Below are 23,709 nucleotides of genomic sequence, written 5' to 3' on the forward strand. Positions count from 1 at the left end.
TTTCCCATTCTCCTACCCAATAGCCCAAACTCCCCTTCAGGCCAATGAGAGGGATCGAGACATTCCAGCCTTTCAAAGGGAACTCTTATCCGAATCAGAACTGAAAGCTCATAATTGGTGCATTCTCTAGCTTCTCGCCCTCACATTCTTCCCAGAGACGACCCGACACACCTGGCTGATCAACCTCAAGAGTCCCTCCTGTAATTCTTTCCCACCCTGTGACCCTTTTAAGAGGCGGATCCCGCAGTGTCCTTTCCTCTCTCTCTCTCTCTCTCTCAATCTCTCCCTCCTTCGCCCAGCCACCTCTACCCCCAGCCGGCTGGGCGGAGCTTCGCGCTAGCGTCCCAGAGCCCGACGCTAGCTCGGCAGTCGCGAGCAAGCATCTCTAGCGCTTGAGGGAGGGAGCTGCGTCTGCAGTAGCCCGGCCGCCACCGCTGCGTGCCCGCCGGCAGCAGGCGACCTCACTGGCCGCGGACCGGCTGCTGGCCACAGGCTCCCTACCTGGCTCTCACCAAGCCCCGGGTTAGGGTCTCCCGCTGAGCGCGCACCATGGGGACCCAGGTCGAAGGTTGTGGAGCTGCCAGGCTGCTGGCTTGGTGCTTCCTTCTGGCTCTGAGTCCGCACGCACCCCGTTCCCGGGGTGCCGAAGCCGTGTGGACCGCGTACCTCAACGTGTCCTGGCGAGTTCCGCACACCGGAGTGAACCGCACGGTGTGGGAGCTGAGCGAGGAGGGCGTGTATGGCCAGGACTCGCCGCTGGAGCCCGTCTCCGGGGTCCTGGTCCCGCCCGACGGGCCCGGGGCGCTCAACGCCTGTAACCCGCACACCAATTTCACCGTGCCCACGGTTTGGGGAAGTACGGTGCAAGTGTCTTGGTTGGCCCTCATCCAACGCGGCGGAGGTTGCACCTTCGCGGACAAGATCCATCTGGCTTCGGAGAGAGGGGCTTCTGGAGCTGTCATCTTTAACTTCCCTGGGACCCGCAATGAGGTCATCCCCATGTCTCACCCTGGTGAGTGCAGCTACTAATTTGCACCTCTTCAAACCTCTTCCTTTGACCAGTTTCCCCAGTTTCCCCAGTTCCCCTCACTGCTCGCCTCGCCTCCCCCAATCCCCTTGTGGGAAAGAAAGCCGCTGTCCTTTTTGCCCCTACTTAGTAGAGCAGGGTCCTCCCGAGATTCGCCAGGTGTGGGGGTTGGGTGCAAAAAATTCCTTTAGAATTTAATTTGCCTCTGGTGGAAAAGGGTAAGACAAACGGGGGTGTGGGGGGGGGGGGGACGCCACCGAGACTGGCACAGCTGGGGCTTTTGCGTTTTTTCCTGGTGTTTCACGAGGGTGCTTTGCCTAGGATTAAGGGTGTGGGAGGGGTGGACATTGGCTTTTAAACTATGAGGACAGAACATCGCCTGGGAATCTCTTTGCAGTATAAAAACGGATTTTTTTCTGTCTCTGGTTTCTCTTCACGTTTCCTATGTCTCAAGTACGAGATTAGGTTACAGTACTCGGTTAACCTCATTGTAATTTTTGTGGAAACTTTAGCTTTGGAGTTCTCTGCCCAGTGGTCTTGGATCCCGAGTACTTCTTGTTATCAGTGCTTTTGTTTGCCCCTTGACAAATCTGATTTAGGTTCTTGAGTTCCAAAGCAGGTGATTAGTGTCACTGAAAAAATAAAGGCCCAGACTTTGTAAAAAGTAGTCCAGGTTCTTCTGAAACGTGTGGGCATGGCGGGGGTGAGTATTTTACCCCCTTCTAGAAACCTCCTTTTGTGATTTGTGATCCCTAGGCCGCGAAGGACAAAGAAAAAAGAGCCAGGGTGGAAAAAAAAAAAAAAGAAAAGACAAGTAACAATGTTTCCTGGCTGTTAAGAGCTGGGCCTAAAGTCAGACCTTGACTCAAATTTCTGCTCCAGCGCTTACTAGTCCTGTGACCTTGGGCAACTTATCTTAACTCGAGTCTCGGTTCCCTCCTCAGTCAAACCAGACACGACAATAAGAAGCCGATTATCCACATGTTTGCCTCTAGGGTAAAATGAAATAAAACCTCCAAACATCTAGGACAGTGCTACTAAAGGTTAGCAGATAGGGAGAATTCTTTGGGAGTCCCTGAAGAAAGGAATTTAGTTATTGAACTGCATGAGAATTTGCGTTTTGCTTACGATAGTACCACTGCCCCTGCCTGGAGAGCACTTGCGTAGAGTGGATGTGGTGTAGAATTGGAAAGAGCACTGGACCGGAACTCCGGCGATCTGAATTCCTCTAAGCCCCTTTGCTTGGCTCAGGATTGTGACCTTGTGCAAGTTACTCGTGAAATGGTAGTGTAGGTATAGGGGGTGGGCCCCGAGCTGGCAGAGCACGCCGAGATACAGCTGAGACGAGAGAACACTATGGTCTGGATCAGCTCTGAAATGCTGCAGTTCTTAGATTTAGTATATTGATTAAGAGAGCAAACTGCATCCTTCCTAGATGATGAGCCATTGATTAGAATGCAATTGCCTTTTAAAGGCTACTAAAGTTGAATAATGAAGCTTAGGAAAATTTAAAAGTCTTTATTTGGCTATCTGATTTTACAAGGATTTGACTTAGTCTTCTCCAAATGAGATTCATTTGCATGAATGATTTCCAGTTGAATAATACGTTTTATTTTAAAGGGTTTCTTGTTAAACTACTTAACTCCTGTTAAGGATATTTACCTGGTAGTTTTAGGAGACAAATTAACTTTTTTTGAGCTCCTAGTATGTGCTAGACTTTCCACATAGGGATTATTATTTATTGACAGGCCCCATGGTGTAGGAGGAAAAACAGACATTGTAATCAAGATTGGCAATCCAATTATGGATTTAATACACAAAACTTTGTGACCTTGGACAGATAATTTAACCTTACCGAGTCTTGATTTCCCCATCTATAAAATGGAGGTGATATTTTTGGAGATGCTTGCTAAGGATAATAGCTAAGCCAGGTAGCAGATGACTAAGAGCCATAAATGTTAGTTGTATAATAGATTAGTGATAAGAGGAAGCAAACAGTGAAGGCACAAATGTTTGATTATTCAGTTACCAATGTGAAGACATGGATAGCCTGAAAATCTGATGTGCTTCAGGAACTCAAATAGGAATAAAGAAAGTTACAAGTGTAATGTAAGATTCGGATACTTTGGAAGCTTTTTATTACCCAAATCGATGGGAGAACAGATACCCCTGTTATGCTAACTACCCTGACTACCCAAAAAGCTTTTGAGGCATAAAATGACCTCTCTCTCTCTCTCTCTCTCTCTCTCACACACACACACACACACACACACACACACACACACACACACTTCTATAGAAACTCCTTTGCAGCACAGGGAGAAGCCACTGTGCTCACATTTGCTAGTGAGTATTAGGAGAGTACTATGCTATGTGCCCTTCTCTCTCCTGTAAACACAGCTAGGGCTGTCTTTTAAACATCTGGCTTACAAAATGGTTTGTATCCTAGTGAGGGATAGGTGGGACCGAGGTTTCAGTTTTAAGTCCTTGTGGATTACACAGGGGCCACCAACTGTGGAAAAGCCCTTGCTGCTATCTTCTTTGTTTACAAACTCTGTCTTCACAGACTCTGGGGGGGGGGGGGCACGCTGTAATTATTTTCCCTTTGAATTTGTACAGAATATCTATGCTCTCCCCTGTCATAACCATAAAATGTTAAACATGCATTGCTTCAAGGAACTGAATGAAATACGTGGTTTAAAGCCATGGATTTTGTTTTTGTTTTCTTGTTTTGGAGGCAAGATCTGTCTGTATAGCCCAGAGTGGCTTCCTACTCACCCTGTAACCCAATGAGTTCAGGCTGGTGTTGAAATCTCATGATCCTACTGCTTCAGCCACCCAAGTGCTGGGATTACAGGCCAGTGCCATACCATTTATTTATTTATTTATTTATTTATTTATTTATTCCACTCACTCATTTATTTATTCCTTTGTTCATTCATTTTGGGAAAAATTTCACAATCTGTGAGCAATCAATTAAGAAAATGAAGCTATTTTTTAAAATAGATTTCAAAATTTCATAAAAAGGTGATCTACTATTAGCTGGGCATGGTGGTACAGGCCTTTAATCCCAAACTGAGGTCCATGGATCTCTGATCTCTGAGTTCAAGGCCAGTCAGGGCTGTGTACAGAAAACCTGCCTGAACAAAGAAACAAACAAACGAACGAACAAACCCACCAAAGGTCTACTCTCAACCCGTGCAATTTATGTTTGTATTCTATTTTGGTTACAAGCTACAGAGAAAGTCCCCCTCATCCAGATACATCACTGCAAAGGCTGCATGCGAAGTGATAGCTTGCTGCGGAATGCCTGCATATATATTTCAACTAAATTGATCCAGAAACCTAGATAAAAATTCTGAGGAGAATTTGATAGCAAAGTTTAATTATTCAGAGTCACTTCAAATATGAAAATCAGATGAGCGGCAGCCAAAATGTAGAGTAAGCCCTGAAGCCATCTAAAATGTAGATAAGATTTTTCACACTGAAGTATGAGAAGCATGCTTTCTCTATGGCACGGCTTACTGTTCTTTCGCAGATCAAGCAGATGGGGCCTAAGCCATGCCTGCTGTCTAATTGAGCACAGCCTACGGGTTGAAGCGATCTGTGTACTTGCTTGTACAATTTTCCTTGCGTCAATATGGGCAGGCATGGATTTATTGAAGGGCCCGGGCAGAGCTACACGTAACCTTCATAGTCTGGGACACATTTGCAAGGACTTGGAACATATGCAAGGAGGTGACAGGAGAAGCGTTGTTCCTGAGGGCTTTCTTTAAAAAAAAAATAATGAACTAAACACAGTGTAAGTTAATGATTCAGTGCTCTTTCATCGAACAGTTTGGTATATAAAAGTTGCTTGTATACTTTGTTGAATGATAACGTAGTGCATTAGTTAAGAGGATGGGGGCCTGCCACTTACTATTTCTAATCTCTAGGGCAGTTATTTTAATTCTTAGTTCTCTCTTCTATATGATAGAGATAAAACATTTTTAAAAACCCCCTGAGGTTGCTAGGATTAGAGATAGTGTCGATGACATGTCTTTTTTCATCCCAGTAGGCTAGTTAAATGCATTTTATAAAACAAAAATTGAGTCCTATGTTTAGAGAGCAAAATTTGAAAATGAGCAGCCTTCAGTACTTCAAAGTCCACATAACTCAAAATCTTAACTTAAACCCTCTAGGCATAGAGTAGATCAGGCAGAATTTTTTTTTCCACAAGGAAAAACTTTTGATCTTCCAAGCTTTGACATTCTTTTCTTTAATAGCTTCTTCTCAGTTAAGCTACCAATCGCTTTTCCCCCATCTAAAAAGCACTTTGAAATACTGTTTGTTTGTTTGCGCTGTCTCACTCAGTAGACCAGGCCTGCTTCAAACTCCCAGAGATCCGCCTGCTTCTGCCTGCCTAATGCTGGGATTAAAGGTGTGTGCCACCACACCTGGCCCTGAAAGGCTGTGTGCTATTGAATTATCATGGTCCCAATCCCTGCTTAACTCTTTCTTTTTTCTTTTCCTCTAGAATAGCAACTTTCTCAGTTGAATAAGCTGGTTGAAGGATTGGGTGGTGGTGATTTGCCAGTGTGCAATACCACTGCCATTTCCAGATGTGGCCTGCATGTCTCTGCGGTACTATATTTGACACTGGGCGCTTGGCTCGGACTTCTCCAGGTCTCTTGCTTCCCTGTTTTATGAGCTGGTTCACCTACCCCTTCTTTTCCATTGAACTGTGGGCTTCGCAGCTCCCCCCTCTTTTCTAAACAGCTGTGGCAGCAAGTTGATGTTATCTCTTTAAATACTGTCCCACCGTCCCCTTCTCTCTTGTGATAGATAATTAATACCCTGCATTCAGTTCCCTTGGCTTCTCAGGAAGCAGCAGTCAGCTTCCTGATTGGTGTCCTTGCCTCCAGTCATTTTCTTTCTGCACGCACTTCTTCCGTGTTGCCACCAGAGCCCGGGTCACATACATGCCATTGCTTATACATTTACAACTCACTGCTCAGCCCAGTGTCCACAACTGAATAAACTGGTCCCAGAGGACTTTGAAAGCATTATATTCCTCTTCTCTCATTGATGTCAACATGTACTCTCTCCTTTCCCAGTATCATTTGTTTAAATGGCCATTTTTAATGATTTTTAAGTTTGTATGGGTGTGTGGTGTGTGTGCCTTAGAATGCACGTGGAAGTCAGAGGACAACCTTCAGGAGTCGATTCTGTCCTTCGCCCTGGGGCTTGGGCATCCAACTCCACTCATCAGGCCCCACAGCCAACTCTTTAACGGAGTCAAGAGCACTTCTGCTGTTCTTCCCAACTCTGCGGGTCAGAAACCCACCCACCTTCACATTCCCGCACAAATGCTTGCTTTATTTGTAAAATCCTTTTTTCTTTAAAAACGGTTTTGCTTGCTTACTTTTTTGAGACAGGGTCTCACTATATAGGCCCGAGTAGCCTGAAATTAGATAGGCGGGTGAGGCTGGCCTCAAAGTCACAGAGATTCCCCTGCTTCTGCCTCTTGAGTGCTGGGATTGCAGGCATGGGCCACCAAAGCCAGCCAGTTTCATTTTTAATTAACACACAATAATTCCACACGTATCTGAAGCTCATTTGTGGTGTTTCTATATTGTGCAGTCTTTTCCCCTCTGCCTGCTACAGCCCACACTTACAAACGAAGTAACCATTTTTGTTTGAATAGTGCCTCATCTCTCCTTATGCTTTCTGCCTTTTGCCCCTTGTTATTTGTTTACATGTTTGGCCTTCCTGGTAGATGGTAGTCATTTTAATGTTTTGTTAATCTTTAGATTAGATTCCTCCCGGGAACCTTTCTTCTGAATGTGCTCTAGAAATGCTTTTTGACATGCCTCAAACACCCGAGAAGTCAAATGGTAGAGGGCCCTAAGATCTGCTGGAAAAATACCGGAGGACTGGAAACTGGACTTCATTTTATTGAGCATTACTGTGCTTCTTTCTGCATACAAAATAGAAACCATACCCTGTTAAAGGGTCTAGACTTTCAGAGCAGGGAGAATATATAGTAAGAGTAGAGAAATACTTCAAACTATATAGGCACCTTCATTTCTATAGTGACCAACAAAATGACTAAATCCTATGGATTTTTCTTAAAGCAGAATTACCTGGGTAACAAACAAATGACGAGACATGTGAGCTCTTCCACTGTGTTTACCCTGCACTGTTTCTGGATATTTAAACATCTCTCTGCGCTGGCCTTCAACTGGGGTCTCCAGTTAAAATGCTTCCATTGCACGAGCTGCATAAAATGATCTCACCTTTAAAACAGGAATCACAGCTAGATCAGTGCATTGATTTCTGTGCACAGAAAGAAGGCTTTATCCCCTCTGTCTCTGAGAAGTATGTATTATCACACATGTATTATCACACTGAACCTCTATGTTCTTCATCTGTGTATGGCTTTTGTTTTCCCTTCTGAAATGATGAAAGCGTTGAGTTGCAATAGAGGACTATAGTGTATACAAGTACATACACACATTTTCTTTGTTATTTTCTGATTATGGAGCTAAGCATAGGTAAAATGTAAAAAAGAAATTACTCAATGTTCCCTAGCACAGAAGTAAACACCGTTAATAATGCTTCGTGTGTCTTTTTCCATGTTTGGGTAAAGCTTTTTATTTTACTTTTATCATAGGAGTTGATTTTTTATAATTAATGTTATGGTAGTAATATTCAGAAAAAAATTTTAAAGGCATACAAGTTTGTAGAAAAACCCATTTGTCATATTTAGTGTTCTCGACATAATTTTCTTTTCCTAAGTATATATTATTTTTAAAATTCTATATATGTACCGTGTGCACTACAGCCCTATATAAAAACTCAATGCTTTTAATTACAAATTTTCCTTGCATGGGTAAAACTGAAAAGAGAGTTCTCTTCTAGTTGAAGGTCATGGCAATCGACTAGGGGCTGGAAATGGACCTCTCTTCCATTAGCTATCAAAAGGGAAGTGCAACAGTTGGATGGAGAACAGTGTGAATTCCATAACTGGAAACAAAAATACGGTCTCCATAATTGTTTACATGAGCTATATTCAAGAGTTATAAAGTGGTCTACCCCATGTGATAATCTGTTATGACTTCGTCCTGTTGAAATGCTTTTCTTCCTGAGACAGGGTATGGTGTAGCCCAGCCTTCAACATCCTATGTAGCCCATGATGACTTTGACATACTGATCCTCAAGCCTCGGCCCCCAGTGTGCTGGGGTGACAGGTGTGTGCCACCAAGCTCAGTTGATGTGCGGCAGAGGATGAAACCCAAGGTTTTGTGTATGCTAGGCAAGCAGTCTATCAAATGAGCTATATCAGCAGCAACCTTTGAAGGATTTGGTCAACAATTGTACTTTAGTTATCATTCTCTTAGTATTCCTCCCTATAAGTGAAATCTTTTCTAAAGTTGAGATTTTTCTCTCAGCTCCCTACTGCTTGATGAAGTTATACCTCCTGGATTGAAGTAGCTTTTTAAAAAAATTCTGTCCACCCAACTGTAAAATATCACGGGAGATTTTCCAAACTTCATTTGATAGGGTGCCATGTATTTTCAGGGAGGATTGCACTGGGTTGGAAATCCAGCATTGAACAAAAAGAATATGAAAGTTTATATATCTATATACTTCATAGTGTATATATAGCATATACAATATATATTTCACTATGTGTATAGTATGTTATACTTCACTGTATATACTTACTACATAATATATGCTTCGCTATATATAGCGATATAGTATACACAGTATATATAGTATCTATATAGTGGAGTATATATGATATATATAATGAAGTATATATATTACAGTGAAGTATATATATATATTGCATGTTATATATATATATATAGACGTATAACTGGCATGCTAAAAAGGTACATAAATCATTGGCTCATAGCTCAATGGATTTTTCACAAATGAAAGCACTTATGTAACCTGTACCTAACTCAATAAAATGAAATACTATCAAATTCCAGAAGACAATCCCAATGAAAAAAAAACTGATTATCCTTTCCTACATATGAGAGGGTGGTGTTTATTTACTTACTTTTGAGATAGTTTCTCTGTGTAGCCCTGGCTGTCCTGGAACTCATTCTGCAGACCAGGCTGGCCTCAACTCAGAGATCCACCTGCCTCTGCCTCTCGAGTGTTGAGATTAAAGGTGTGCACCATCACTGCCCAGCACAGGGTGTTATTTTATTACCAAACACATGGTGTGCATGTGTGCACACGTGTGCGAGTGCATGTACTTGTTTGGGTTTTGGAGGATACTAAAACAGTTCCCATTTGCTACACTCTGCTCTACAATATTCACTTTGCAGCTCTACGGGAGAGTCTTTTGTTCTTATTCCTTTTCCTCCTCCCTTCGTTTTCAGCTGTATATGGCCTTCTTAGGCATCATGGTATGTGTTCTGCTTGCATTTGCCAATAGACTAACTACAATATTGATTTTTTTTTTTAGCTAAACAAAGTCTGGTGGTTCATGCTGAGCAACAGGAAACTAGATGTAATTGGAGGTTATTGAGTTCAGAATCTAATTGTGAATTATTTGGTTTTAACACTTGAACAATCAAGTTAGGTACCAACCTATGTCTTTGAGTTAACTCTATTCATTTTGACCTTTTCTGAACGATGATGGTACTAAAATTTGTTGTGCCTTTATGATCTTTCTACACATTGCCATTTCAGAGAAAACATTGAAGTGGCTTAGATAAATGCTGCCTGCAATTAACGTTATTTTGGCATTTAAAAAGAAAATAACACCATATTATTAACATTGTTGGTGAAATTACAGGTTATTTTCCTCTTCCTTGTTTTTCTGTAGTCTCTCATTTCTTAGTATGAATATATTTTACTTTCATAACTAGAAAAATTGTTTTTAAAAAGCTTCAATATTCCAATAGTTTGGTAAAGCTTAAAGAAAGAATTAATAGTGCAGTATAATAAGAACATGTGATTATAGAACAATTTACAGACTGAGAATTTAGGAATTGCTTTGGCCTTTTGAGTGCAGCTGTGTGATTATTAGGTTGCATCCCTTCTTCTAAACACTAATTGATTTTTTTCATATGTAAAAATGAGGCACCAACACTAAAGAACTTGAAGGTCTTCTTGGGTTTTCCTATTTTGTTATGAACTGTTTCTCTTTCTTTTATATTTAAAAAAATTTAGCCTCCCTTTATACACATCTTCCTTTATATTTCCTTTCTTTTTCAGAAAAGACTTGCTGAATTGTACTAGCATCCTCCAGCATCCATTTTATTCGATACTTTTAAGACTTGTGCTTAGCGTCAACAATTCAAAGTTGATCATTTCCACCTAGCAAAGCTAGGTTCTCTGATGGTGTTTGTCACTATAGGGAGGGGAAAGAACTTCTGCTGGAGTAAGAACAGTGGAGAAACCTTAGTATTGTTTTATACTTTATTAATGATGGATAGAATATTTTGACTCATTAAAACTGAACAACTTCTTAATTCCCCTTGAAATTACTTTCTCCTAGATGACACTCCACTAGTTTGTGGTTTGCATGTGAAAGCCTTGAATGAATAGGTTGCTGTGGTGCCACTTCTTTCCTCTTAAGAAATGCCCCTACTTTCTAACCACCCATACTCTCCTTTTACTAGTCTGGTAAATTCGATCTTGGGTACTCTTACACTTGACACATATGGCTATGTTCCCTTTCTTTTGCTTCCCCTTCCCTCTTGCCCCTATACTCACCCTTTCTCTTTCCTCGGCTTCTCATCTCTGTTATCTTCTTCTTGCTAGGTGCTTTCCCTTCTTTTGAAATGAAATTAATCACTCTATGAAAAATCCGTGTTCTTGCTATATAATGACCTTGAGTGTATAGTTACACTCACTCCTGTAATCGCCGCAAAAACTCTACGCAGCTATATAATCCTCCTGGGTAAATATTTTCTCGTGTTTCAGTATTCAAGGTAAATCTGAAACGTTTTTGTTTATTTTTTTTCCTTAGGTATTATACTGATATGATTTTTGGAAAAAGTTTTGTCAAATTTGAGATTAAGTAATAATTTTTATTTTCTTAGGTTTTAGTCCCCAAAGCATTTTAACATACAGTAGTCTGTGTGCTCTTTTGAAACTTCAGTTTCTTTTTATTCACAATTCTGTGGATAAAAAGTGTTATGTCTAGTTCCAAACAATGACCTTACAAATAAACTTTAGAATGTTACCCATTAGTGTTTCTGTTGCTGCTTATAATGATCGTCCTGCAGTTCTTTAGCTTATTACACTCCTCTAGTGTGCTGCTTGGGACTTTATTGCATTCAGTTTCATTGTCACATGGATCAGGATTCTCCCGCACCATTTCCCTGTGGTTCACTTGGAAGAAATTTTGTTCTCATATTGGATGATCTCTGAAGATTATTTATTTATGCTAATAATCTCATAATATTCTTAATTGTTTAAAGATATTTTATTTTATGTGTATTCCACACTACATATGAGTGTTTGCCTACATGTATGTTTGTACACCATATGACTGTAGTGCCTTTATAGGCCAGAAAGGGTCATTGGATCCCCTGGAACTGAAGTTACAGAGAGGGTTGTGAACTGCCAGAGTCCTCTGGAAGAGCAGCCAAGCCAGTACTCTTAACTGCTGAACCATCTCTCTGGCCCCGGTTCTTAAGTAATTTTTTAAAAATATCTTAAGTTTTACTTGTGCTTTAGATAGCCATCAGCATTCCAAATGCATCTTTTATCTTCTTAGAGGATTTAAATAGTCATTTGGATAGGGACTGGAAAATAGAATTGTTTTCAGTGAGACTTTCATTAGCAAAGCCATGAGCAAACCATGTCCCCAAAGTACTCTTCTAAAGAATGTTTGCATCAAAGTCTTGGCTTTCATCAATTCCCTTTCATTTTCACAAGATGGCAAGCGATATCAGAACTGGCCACCGTAAAGATTAACCTGTCACCTCCTTGCTCTAATCCTCTGTGGTTTGTCTTTTCCTCGGAAGACATGAGCAAGCATCTACTCATCCTAGAGAAAGTGTTGACTAAAGGAACATTTCCACCTGAGTCTAGCCTAGTGAACTAGTGAATCTATTGGATGACTCACAGGAGGATGGGTGGCTCAAAACAGCTGTATCACTGAAAAGGATGGGTGGCAGCTCATGAAAGCTACATTCTTAGAGCTCTGTGCAGCCAGACCAGCCATCACGAGACTCTTCTCCAACAGTAGTTAGTGCTTACATAACCTTGCAGAGGGGCTTTTTAATTTCATTTTTAAAACTTTGCTTGATTCAAATTTAAATTTTTTCTGTGGTGGCATTTCATTTGTATTTTAATAAATCAAACTTGCCTGAAGGTCAGAGAGTAAAATAGCCCCACTAGTCAGCTTTACAGACCAGGCAGTGGTGACACACCTTTAATCACAGTAGCCACACTAGTTTGCCAAAGGAACCGGGCAGTGGTGGTACATGCCTTCAGTCCCAACTCTAGAGAGAAATATAAAATGGGTGGATACAGTTCTCAGTCACAGACTTATTCTGAGGTTTCCCGGAGGTAGGATCACCATTTTCAGGTTGAGATTGAGGTAAGAGCCAGTGCCTGGCTCTTTTTTTTTTCTGATCTTCAGGCAAGCAATTTATTTATTAAAATACATATGAATGCCACTACATGTTTCATATAGTATATTTTGATATTGGCTTCCCCTCCCTTGTCTTTTCCCACATCCTCCCCACAGTGCATTTTTTTCATTATTTTTTTGAGACAGGGTTTCTCTGTAGTTTTGGAGCCTGTCCTGGAACAAGCTCTTGTAGACCAGGCTGGCCTTGAACTCACAGAGATCCGCCTGCCTCTGCCTCCCGAGTGCTGGGATTAAAGGCGTGCGCCACCACCACCCGGCTTTTTTCATTATTTTTTTATATAATATGTTGTATTCATATTCTATTCCTTCCCTCAACTTTTCCCAGAAACTTTGAAGGGGGGTGCTTTTGAATCTTGTTAAGTTTCAGGAATTTTCTGAGACTTATGAGTTGTTTATTGCCTGAGACTTTTGAGTGTCACTTGCTCCCCGAGTCTTAACAAGCTTTCCACCTGGATGGAATATTTCAATAGCACTGCATTTTCACTTCTTCCATTTGGCTGGTGCTTGGTGGCTAAACTCACTAACAAGATATGGGAATTGACTTAACCTTGAATAAGGGAAGGCCAACAAGTAGCCTTTGGTAGTAAGGAAAACTATGTGATTGTTTTATTTTGTATCTCAATCTATGGTACAAAGGGTGAATGTGTTCCGTTTGAAAATGAAAGATAGTATATTACAATGCAAGAACAGGTGTCCTTGAGTCTGATTGCTTGGCATGAATTACTGCTTTACCCATGAGTAAATATGTAATATGAGCATTTTGGCAATCTGAACCTCAGTTATCATGTTCATGAAGGATCTAGTAATACCTATTCTCCCTGATTCTATAAATAAAGTACTGAACACATGGTAAAAAATTGAGGAATGTTAGTTCTCTTGAACTTTTGCTAAGTTTTTTTTTATTTGAAACATAGTACTTTTCCATTGGCTATTTTAGTTGTTCAGTATCATACTTTGAAATATGTAATTGTTTTACATGCAAAAAGAAGAAAAGAGCAGCGACACTCATACTATTATTTTTTTCTGGGTAGTTTCTAAGAAATTATAGGAAAATTTCATAATGAAGAAATGAGTCCAGGCATTGCGTCAAATTTCTCTTATCCTAGCACTTAGGAGTTTGATGTCAGCCTGGGCTACGTGGCAAGACCCTGTCTCAGCATAAAACAATGACAACTAGGGACAACTCACTGGTAGCACATTTGCCTATCATATGCAAGTCTCTGGGTTTGATCTCCAGTACAATAAGAAAACAAAGCAAGACAAAAAATAGGAAGAAAATGAAAAATTTACCAAACAAAACCAAAGTGAGACATAAGAACAACTGTCATGCCTTCCTTTCCTTCTATGCATTTCCATTTTTAAAGTAAGAACAAAACCTTAATATCAAGAGATTACAGCCCAGCAACAGAAATATTCATGGCCCCTTTTCTGGCACAGAGGTAAAGGGAAGGGATTTAGGAATCAGATGGATTTTGATTTGATTCCCAGTTCATTTATCTCCTGTAATAGTTTTGCGAGCTTTGCCAAATTAATCTCTTTAAAGCTTGATTTCTACCCATGTAGAGTGGAGAGTAATAATTATGTCTACATTATAGGTTAATTATGATGGATAAATATAAAGAATTAGGTGCACATTTTAATACATTAAAAGGAAAGCTTAATTTTTCTTTCACCTAATAGCTCAGGCTTGGGGACTAGAAATGCACTTCACAGTAACATTTCTCACAGCCTCTAATGTGCCAGGAAAATTTGCTTCAACTTCAATTTAGTGTGCTGTTTCAGAACATATAAGTTTTATACAATCAAATCTCCCTGTTCCAAACTACTACTGAGGAGCATGCAAAAGAGGTTCCAAAACCAGCAAAAGTTTGAACCTCCTGTGCGTTGGATGTGGCAGGAGTAGAGGTTTGATCAAGTAATACATAGACATAAATTGCAATGTCATTGTTCCCTTTCCATGGAGCTCACAGTTTTAGGCTGTATTGAATTTTTCCTCATTGGTCACAGTTAGTCAGTGTTACACTTCGGGTCTCAAATGTCTCCCATGGGAGCATGCGTTAAAGACTTGGTCTCCAGCCTGTGCCACTCATTACAGGGAGGTGGTACATCTTCTTGACATGAGCCTAATGAAATAAAAGGATTGGGTCCCTGAAAGGGGTACTAGGAACTTGTCCCTACTGACCACTCTTTTTTTTTCCATGGTCATTATGTGGTAAGTAATTTTGTTCTGCCACACACTCGCCATGATAGTGTTCTGCCTTGCCACAAGTCCAAAGTGACTGAACCCAGTTCCCAGCTTACATGATCATAGACTGAACCCTTTGAAACTTTTAGCCCAAAATGGACCTTTCCTTTTTGAAAGTTGTTTCGGGTATTTTGTCACAGCAGGGCAAATCTAAACGACATAGTCTAGCTTACAAATGCCAGCTTAGGTAGGAATTTCAGGTCTACATAACAATAACAGCGCCTGATGTCTAGAGCTGGGCACCATGAAAGCTACAAAACCCATCTTCCTTCTGCATGTCCTTACGTTAGTTCCATTTGGCCTAAGAGAATGAGGGTAAAGTGGCAAGTGCTGGAGGCTCTGTTCCAGCTGAAGGCTCAGCTTCCAGGCCTAGGCTATAGCTATATTCTGCACCCATGTGTTTTGCACATGGATAGCAATTTAGTCAGTGGATTTCTCCTTCCTAAGGCTTCATAATGTAGGAAAACAAAGCTGATCAATATGAAACCAAAAATAGCAAATGTCCACATGCATGGGTTTCCTTTCTCTGAAATCCTTGTGACTTCTATCTCATTACCTTTTTATTAATGCTCAGCCAACTGTCACTCTCAGGTCCTGTTAGTTGCTCCCATCAGATTCTGAACAACTCTGGATATTGCGAAATTTATTATTCAAAGGGATCGGATACATTGATATTATAGTTTACTAACATTCCTCTGGAAAGCTTATATGAGTAGCAACAGTAAATGATGAATTTAGTTTCACCGCACACTCAAATTATGGCAATAGAAAATGTCAACACAAATTTCAATACAATCGCAGAATGTATTATTAACTGAATAAACTGTATTCTGTAGACTCTTGCAATAGTACATCTATTTTTTTTGGCAGTTTAAGGTTGTATAGTGACCTGTTAGAGCTGCTTCAAGGGTTTTCTTTTATGCTCTCTGAACAATATCCTAAGTACTAAAACCACCAGTTTTCTAGTGAACCAGATGACTGTATTCTAACCTGACCTTAGGAACCAAATGGCCTGTGCCCTGGCGCTTAAATGTAATTCTGAAGCTGATATGTACCCAAGCTCCAGGCTAGAGAGGGATTAATGTCTTCAGTGGAGCAAGCCTATCAGTATGGTCATTTTAGCTGAGTCAGCACTGTGTACCCTATACATACTATAATCTTTTTTTAATTTTTCCATTCAAAAATGTACACTTCCTCCCTTCCTTCCATTCCCCTCCCACTCCCCCACTCCCCCACTCCCCTTCCTCTCTCTCCCTCCCTCCTTAAGAGAGGGCAGGGAGCCCTGCCCTGTGAGAAGTCCAAGGCCCTCCCCACTCCATCCAGGTCTAGGAAGCTTTGCATCCAAATAGACTAGGGTCCCAAAAAGCCAGTACTTGCAGTAGGAACAAGTCCCAGTGCCATTATCAATGGCTTCTCAGTCAGCCATTGACAGCCACATTCAGAGTCCGGTTTGATCACATGCTCGTTCAGTCCCAGTCCAGCTGGATTTGGTGAGCTCCCATTAGAACAGGCACTCTGCCTCAGAGGATGGACCGAGTAGGATAATCTTTAATCTTTAGCTTTATATCAATATATATCTCATGTGCTTTCTGTAGCTGGGCCTACCCTGTCTAGATATGACATCTTTGTATGTGAGAAAGAGACATATCTTAGAATGTTTAACACTGATTATCTTTTTCATTTATTTTTTTATTTTTTGGTTTTTTGAGACCAGATTTCTCTGTAGCTTTGGTGCCTGTCCTGGAGCTAGCTCTTGTAGACCAGGTTGGCCTCGAACTCACTGAGATCTGCCTGCCTACTGAGTGGTGGGATGTGGCATGTGCCACCACTGCTGGGCAAACAACAGTGATTATCTTAAAAGAATGAATTTTGTTTTCAGATTAAATCAAGATTCGAAGGATCACTAAATATAGCTCACAATAGCTCAAAATGTTCCACTAAAGTTTGAAACCATAAATACTATTGAACCATGTGTCATAAATATATTTAATCTATATAATGTATTTTCCTTCCTTCCCATACATACCTATGATAAACTTCAATTTATAAGTAGAATAAGTATTAGCACCAATAAATAGTAATGAACTAGAATAATTATAAAACTAAAGCTTATTATATTTTTATTTCTGGGATTTTCTGTATAATAGTTTTAGAATATAGGTAATTGAAATGTCAGAAATTAATACTGTGAACAAGAGGGTATTATATTCTTAAAACTCCAGTTAATCAGTATTTATTGGGCATATGTTATGGCCACTTCACTAGATGTCATAGATACAGTGATGGAAGACATAGTCACCAACCTGGAGAAGCTCATAGCTTGGTGTGAAGTAAGGCACATAACTTCAAGAGAAATACACACTATATGGCTCCAATTAGATTTCTAACCCAGATGTGCCAGGATCTTCTAAAAAGACATTAAGCCTCGTTCTGTATGTGAAATGGAGCTTGTGAAAGAACTTTTCACTAAAAGAATAATATGAATATAGAAGTGTTTCTTGAAGCCACAAAGAGAAAAAGAGAAAAAAAAATCAAAGAAATAGACTGGTGACTTGGCTAGTAGTTAGAAATTTGTTCCTGGTAATTTAGATGGTTTCAGTGACAATGGCGAGAGATCGCTGTAATGGGAAAGGAATGGGGTCATTTCTGATGGGGCCGATTTTCAAAAACCTCTGTACGAAGTGTGCTGCATGCTTTGGAAAATGATTCTCTTGGCAGGGTTTTTTTCTATACTTGACAAACAACTGATATTTCTCTAGACAAAGTGACCGCCCCACTGCCTTGAAATTATTTAACCTTAATATCAGTTAAGCGCTAATCAAATTCTAATGTAGTGTTTCTCAAAGAATTACCTGTAGACCACATACTGCCAAAAAATAAAGCCCATAAAACTAGTGAACTCAGCAGATTCCCACATCCCACCCTTATGTTCTGACTCCAAATGGAGCTTAGGAAGACTCCCAGTTAAATCTCATGCACATTGAACTTTGAGGATCATTCACCCCCCAAACCTCTTCAGATGTTGTCAGAGGACTGTTGTTGGTCTCTGATAATTTCTCAATGGTCTAAGAAGTCAAGACTATTTTCATAATAGCATTTAGACATTATTTACCTCATTCACTGTGCTCATGTTTATATAAATGGTGTAAAAGCAGTAGTGAGGAAAACTGCTAGCATAGTTTTTTGAGACACGATCTTAACGTATATCCCCGGCTGTCCTGGAACTCACCATGTAGACCAGACTGGCCCTGTGCTCACATAGTCCAGCCTGCCTCTGCCTCTGTGTGCTGGGCCTAAAGGCGCATGCCATCACATTTGACATATCTGCTAGCAACAAATTAAGACTGACGCACTAAATGCTACTGACCATACTCCTGTGCACGTTTAGGGAAAAGAAAATGTCAGTGTCACATAAGAATGTCCCCAAGACTATGTGCTCAGCTCTATATAGAGAATCTATATTACATCTCTCTCTCTCTACAAGGCTCAGCCATCATTGCGGAAGAGAAGTAAGGAAGATTGTAAACCAGAGGTGGTGGTGGATGACAAGGAAACGGTGTTTTCTGAACACAGCAGGGAAATCAGTTTCACACCTGAACTCACAGTTGCTCTGGCAGAATGCACAAGACCCTTGTAGGCTAAAGCCAGACAAATGATAACATGGAAGGGAAAGTGGGCATGAAGTGCCCCACTCCTAGCTGAGGAGCTATGGGCATTTGATAGCTTCTGAAAGAGGGTGAGTCAGTTCCCTTTAAGGGCATGAGCCCTGCTAGTCCCAAGCTCCAAGGCAGGCACCGCATCCAGCAGTATTTGTACAACACTAGTTGGACTTGATGGTTATTTGTTTTTAAAAGAGAGGCCATGAAGTTGGGTGGGTAGGGAGGTAGGAATGGACTTGGGTAGAGTTGCAGGAGAGGAGTGGATATGATCGGAGTATACTGCATGAAATCTCAATCAATAAAAATATTAATAACATTAATTGTTAAATTAATTAAATTACATTAAACATATTAATAACAATAACATATAAAGATTAAAAATAAAACTGAAGGTCAGTTTAAAAAAGAATACCTCGGCGAATGAATAAAATAGCTAATTTTGTTAAATCTCTCCTCTACGCCACTTCCGCCACTTCCGTAGCGCTGCATTTCTGTGTGAGGGGATGTGAAGCAGGCATGAAGCAGCTCGCGATCTGATGCGGTGCTGTGTTGGAAGGAAGTGCACGAGTGGGATAGAGCTGTCAGCTGAACTAGCTCTTCTCTTCGGAGAGCTCCTTTAACTTGACAACCTACTGACAAACAGGAGCGCTTCAGAGCTAAATATTTGGAAGACCTTCTCTCAAAAATGAAAACTGAGCCTGTCAAGGAAAACCACTGACAGTCTTTTCTGCCAATGATATAATTTTAAGTTTTCTGGCAAAATTGGAATTTTAAAAATGTACCCACCACTTGAACCTGATAAGTTGATACCTTCATGATATTTGGACTTTTCTAATAACATCAGAGTTGATATTAACACGTGATTTACTTTTTTAAATGTTGTATAGTCTTGAAATGAGGTATCACTTATATCTGTGTAATCCAGTGAACCAAGACTTTGCAGATGATCAGTGCACAATATTAAAGTGGATAGATGATGCCTCGGGGCCCATGCGACAAAGCTGGGTACAGTTCTGCACATTTGCAATACCATACCTGGGACTTGCTGGCCAGCCAGCCTAGCCTCTTAGTGAGATCTAGACCAATGAAAGACCTTGTCTGAAAAAACAGAGTGGATGACATCTGGATAATGACACCTAAAGTTGACCTGTGATCTTCATAGACCCACAAACGTGGACATTCCTATACAGGAGCCTCCCACAGGAACAGTACACACACACACACACACACACACACACACACACACACATGGGATGTGGATAAATGAAAGATCCATTAAATATAGAAGGCAAGCCAGTGAATTTCGATTTAACCGTGTGTGTGTGTGCGTGTTTTGATATGGCTCCAAATTATGCCTTATATCTAATTAAGAATTCAGTTTGGGTGCAGTATTGAAGTGCAGTATATACAAATATCTGAAAATACTATTAAAGCAACACTTCTCTAGTTGCATCTTTTCTGTAAGTAAAATTTTACCTTCATATACCGCCACTAAAATATCACAGTTGTTCTAATGCAAAAGCATATATGAATTTCCAGCTGCTATAAATTCCCTTGTAATAAGTCAGGCATTAAAGAGGTTTGCTTAAATGATAAGCAACACCACTCTTCCTCACTATATTTTGAAGAAATAATATTTTGATAAAATTATGTTATGTATCTATGGTGACTTCAAATGAATGATAAATTCCTTGGTATTAACTTCTAATTTTGTAAATGTCACTAGAAATAACCTAAATAAACAAAGGTTCTTTGAAGTCATCAGTAACTTTAAAACATGTAAATGTGTCTAAGACCAGAAAATTGGAGAATTGTGAACCTAGTTCTCGGGTTCTTAATGATGTGCTAAACAAAACCACTAGTGGAAACCAGAATGAGTTAAGACAGGACTAGATGTTTTCAAAACAGCTATACGAATTGTTACTTGTAAATGTGATAGGTCCTGCACAAATTATTCATCTGTGACCTTTTCTACAGAGTGGCTTCTATTTCCCCACTATTTTTAATATGCTGCTTTCTGAAGACTCCATCTGCCAGAGATAATTTTGTATGATATCAAAATGAATCCATTCCCCAGTTCTCTGATGTAATAGAGCCCTCCAAACCTACAGTTAAAATATTTGAGAGTCCGTGGAAGTAGAGCAACTTTCTATACTATCCAGAGTTATGTATTTTTGGCCTTATGAAAGTATGTCTTAGATTTTCATTCTTATGAACTCTGGTATTCCTGACTGAGATAGTTGCCTTTCCCGACTGCCTAACTGTATGGGAACCCCTCACAAGTAGAATTTCATCCGTTCTAGAAAGCAGTGGATTCCCAAGTGCTGACACCATTGCAGGGTCAGGATGCCTGAACAGCACTGAGATTAGTTTTACAACATCTACTTTGAACTTTAGTGCCCTTCTGATTTGTGATTTACTCTTGGCGAATACTTCTTCTTCCCCAATATTAAAGGATGTAGTTTTGACTCATCTCCTCATGTTTTTTTGTTGTAATGCCAAGGTCCTGTAAATATGCTGTCATTATGCTTATAATATTTCATATGTTATACAAATTTTTAAACTTATTTATATTTTGACATATTAGTATCAAGGTGAGTAAAAAGATTCAGAAACACAGAACTTACTATGTCAGGACTTAGTAAGAATACTTCCTTAATGAGTTTGTGCTTACAAGTAAATAAGATTAGACTAGAATCATAATATCATTACATTTTAAAAATAAATGAAAGGGGTCAGCTATCACCATGAACCTGTATCTAATTTGTGTGCAATGTGAATACTAAAAATAAAAGAAATGTCCTCAATAGTACTTAGGCTAGAGATCGTCGTGATTAATATTTTAATTGGATGATATTCAGTCATAGTGGTAAGAGTTGTTGCAGGGGCTAGAGAGATGTTTTGGTGGTTATGGGCACTTGCTCTTCTAGAAGACCTACGTTTGGCTCCCAACATGCATGTTGGGTGGTTCACAACTACCTTTAGCTCCAACTCTCTGGGGATCTGACACTCTTTTGGCCTCTGTAAGCATCTGCCACCACCACTACATACACAACTAATTAATAAAAAAGAGTTCTTATATCTTGTTTTATTATTACTGTTCCCAAGAAAGCGGGCTGTTTTACTTATTTACTGTGAGCCCACAGCCTAGTGCATAGTGATTGGGTTGTCATCTGAAGGCTTTGAACTCCAGTCCTCAGAGATCAGTTTTATGAGCTTCGAAGAAGTGTTGTGAGTATCCCCGGATCTGGAGTGGCAGTAGCAATCTCCGTAAAAGGCAAAGGGCCATCTTTTTAACTGTCCCTTTGAAAACTCACATCCACTACATCTTCCAGATCTTGTTAAAAATGAAGACGCCACAAGACCTAGTGGGTCACACTTGTAATCCCAGGACTCTGGAGGTTAAAATGGGAGGATCAGCAGCAGTTCATGGTCAGTTTCTGTTCCATAGTGAGTTTGAAGCCAGTCTGGGCTACATGAGACTCCTTTTTTTTGTTGTTGTTTGTTTGTTTGTTTGTTTCAAAAAGGAGTTAAGGGCCTGCAAGTGTCTCAGTGGGTAAAAGTGCATGCCATGGAAATATGACAAGAGTTCATTCTGTAGACCCTCTGTGGCGGAAGGAGAGAGACAACTCCCACAGGGTGCAACACGCACATGTATGTGGGCACATACATGTAAATTGCAATAAGCCAAAAAAAAAGAGTTCTGCTAGGCTTTCAGTGTCTATCCCCCAGTGTCTGCCTAATGTAGGAATAGTAAATGTTTGCAATAGTTTGTGAATATGACCACATATGTATTGCAGTATCATAAGCGCCTCAGTTTTCACAGTGACTGTTTTGCGAACCTTTAGAAAGATCACTTAGAAAACTGAGATTATAGCTCAATGCTAGAACATTCGCCCGTTATGCAGGAGGCCTTGGGCTCAGTTCTCAGCACAACAGAAAAGAAAGGAAAGAAAACAGAGGCTCCCGTAAAAGGTCACAAAAACCTCATTTGGAAAGCGGAAAGATTGAGCATCAGCTGAAGCAGTGATAATGGTCACGTGCAGCACTGGAAGGTCACGGGGAAGCTTAAAGGAAAACAAAGCTCTGGAGGGTTTGCTTTAGCAGCAGAAACTCACACACACCCAGCAGTCATAAAAGGCTTTCTTTAGATCCTTGGGGTGGGGCTTAGTGGTAAAGTGCTTGCCCGTCATTCACAGTCTCATTCAGGAGGCCTTGCCTTTAATTCTCAGCCCTGAAACGCAGAGCTGGTTTTGCTTTGCTTTATTTTGACTTTGTTCCACTAAAATGAATCTATTCTTCAGAGTTCTAGAGTCCGCATCTTCTTTTGAGGTTTTCAATAGAGTACTAAGTAGAAAACAAATTTAACTTGGAATTGTATGATCCATGTTGATTGGCTTTTGTACGTGTGTGTGTGTGTGTGTGTGTGTGTGTGTGTGTGTGTGTGTGTGTGAAGTGTGGCTTCTCCGAATCAAATTTGGCCTTGTCCTTTTAAGGCAAGCGCTGTACCTGCTAAACTATATCCCCAGCCCCAACAGTAACTGCCTTTACAGGTAGCTATGACTAAGTGAAAAAAAATGATCAAACTAAGTTTGATACCAGTTAAGTTGGATTTTGCACTACTTACACAGACATTGTCATCGTAATGCCTACTAGTAGGCTAGAGCTTGGCAACTGAGTAATTTGTCATATGGCCACAGTTGGAAGATCTGAACCATAAAATTAAACTACACTACCAATTCTGGCTTCTTCCAACCCTGAGAACCAGTTTTTAAAATTTCCCGCCATACCCCTGGACTGTCCCTCTTTTGTTTTTTATTTTTAAAGTCAAATCACTTTAAATATCATTAAAAATAGCAAACTAATAGAGAAGAGCAAAAGAACAGCACTTAAGCCAAACTGTCTTGTCTTCCGCTCTCTCCTTGCTGCGAATTCAGTTTTATTTATAACTGGGACAATGGCAATGCCTACCTTATAGGGCACGTGTTAAGACCCTAGTTTATAGATAAACCTTATCTGGTAACCTCATCTATCTAGAGTATAAGTAAAATTCAGAAACTAAACCAAGTGTGACTGACCAACAAATATAAATGCTGCAGGGTATTTGCACTGAAGCCCCCAAGTGCTCTCTGGAAGCCTATTTTACTTTCTGTAGAGCCAA

The 23,709-nt window shown here is 40.3% G+C and overlaps 1 protein-coding gene across 1 annotated transcript in view; it reads left to right on the forward strand.

Moving 5' to 3' along the window:
• Positions 1-329: 329 nt before the first annotated feature.
• Positions 330-23,709, forward strand: part of Rnf128 (ring finger protein 128) — a 56,847-nt gene continuing 33,467 nt past the window's right edge. The window contains exon 1 of the mRNA XM_038316866.2: positions 330-1,012. Within this exon, the coding sequence (XP_038172794.1) occupies positions 550-1,012 (463 nt within the window). The 5' untranslated portion in view covers positions 330-549. The remainder of the gene's footprint in view (positions 1,013-23,709) is intronic.

This window comes from Arvicola amphibius, chromosome X, assembly GCF_903992535.2.
Source record: "Arvicola amphibius chromosome X, mArvAmp1.2, whole genome shotgun sequence".
NCBI classification, from domain to species: domain Eukaryota; kingdom Metazoa; phylum Chordata; class Mammalia; order Rodentia; family Cricetidae; genus Arvicola; species Arvicola amphibius.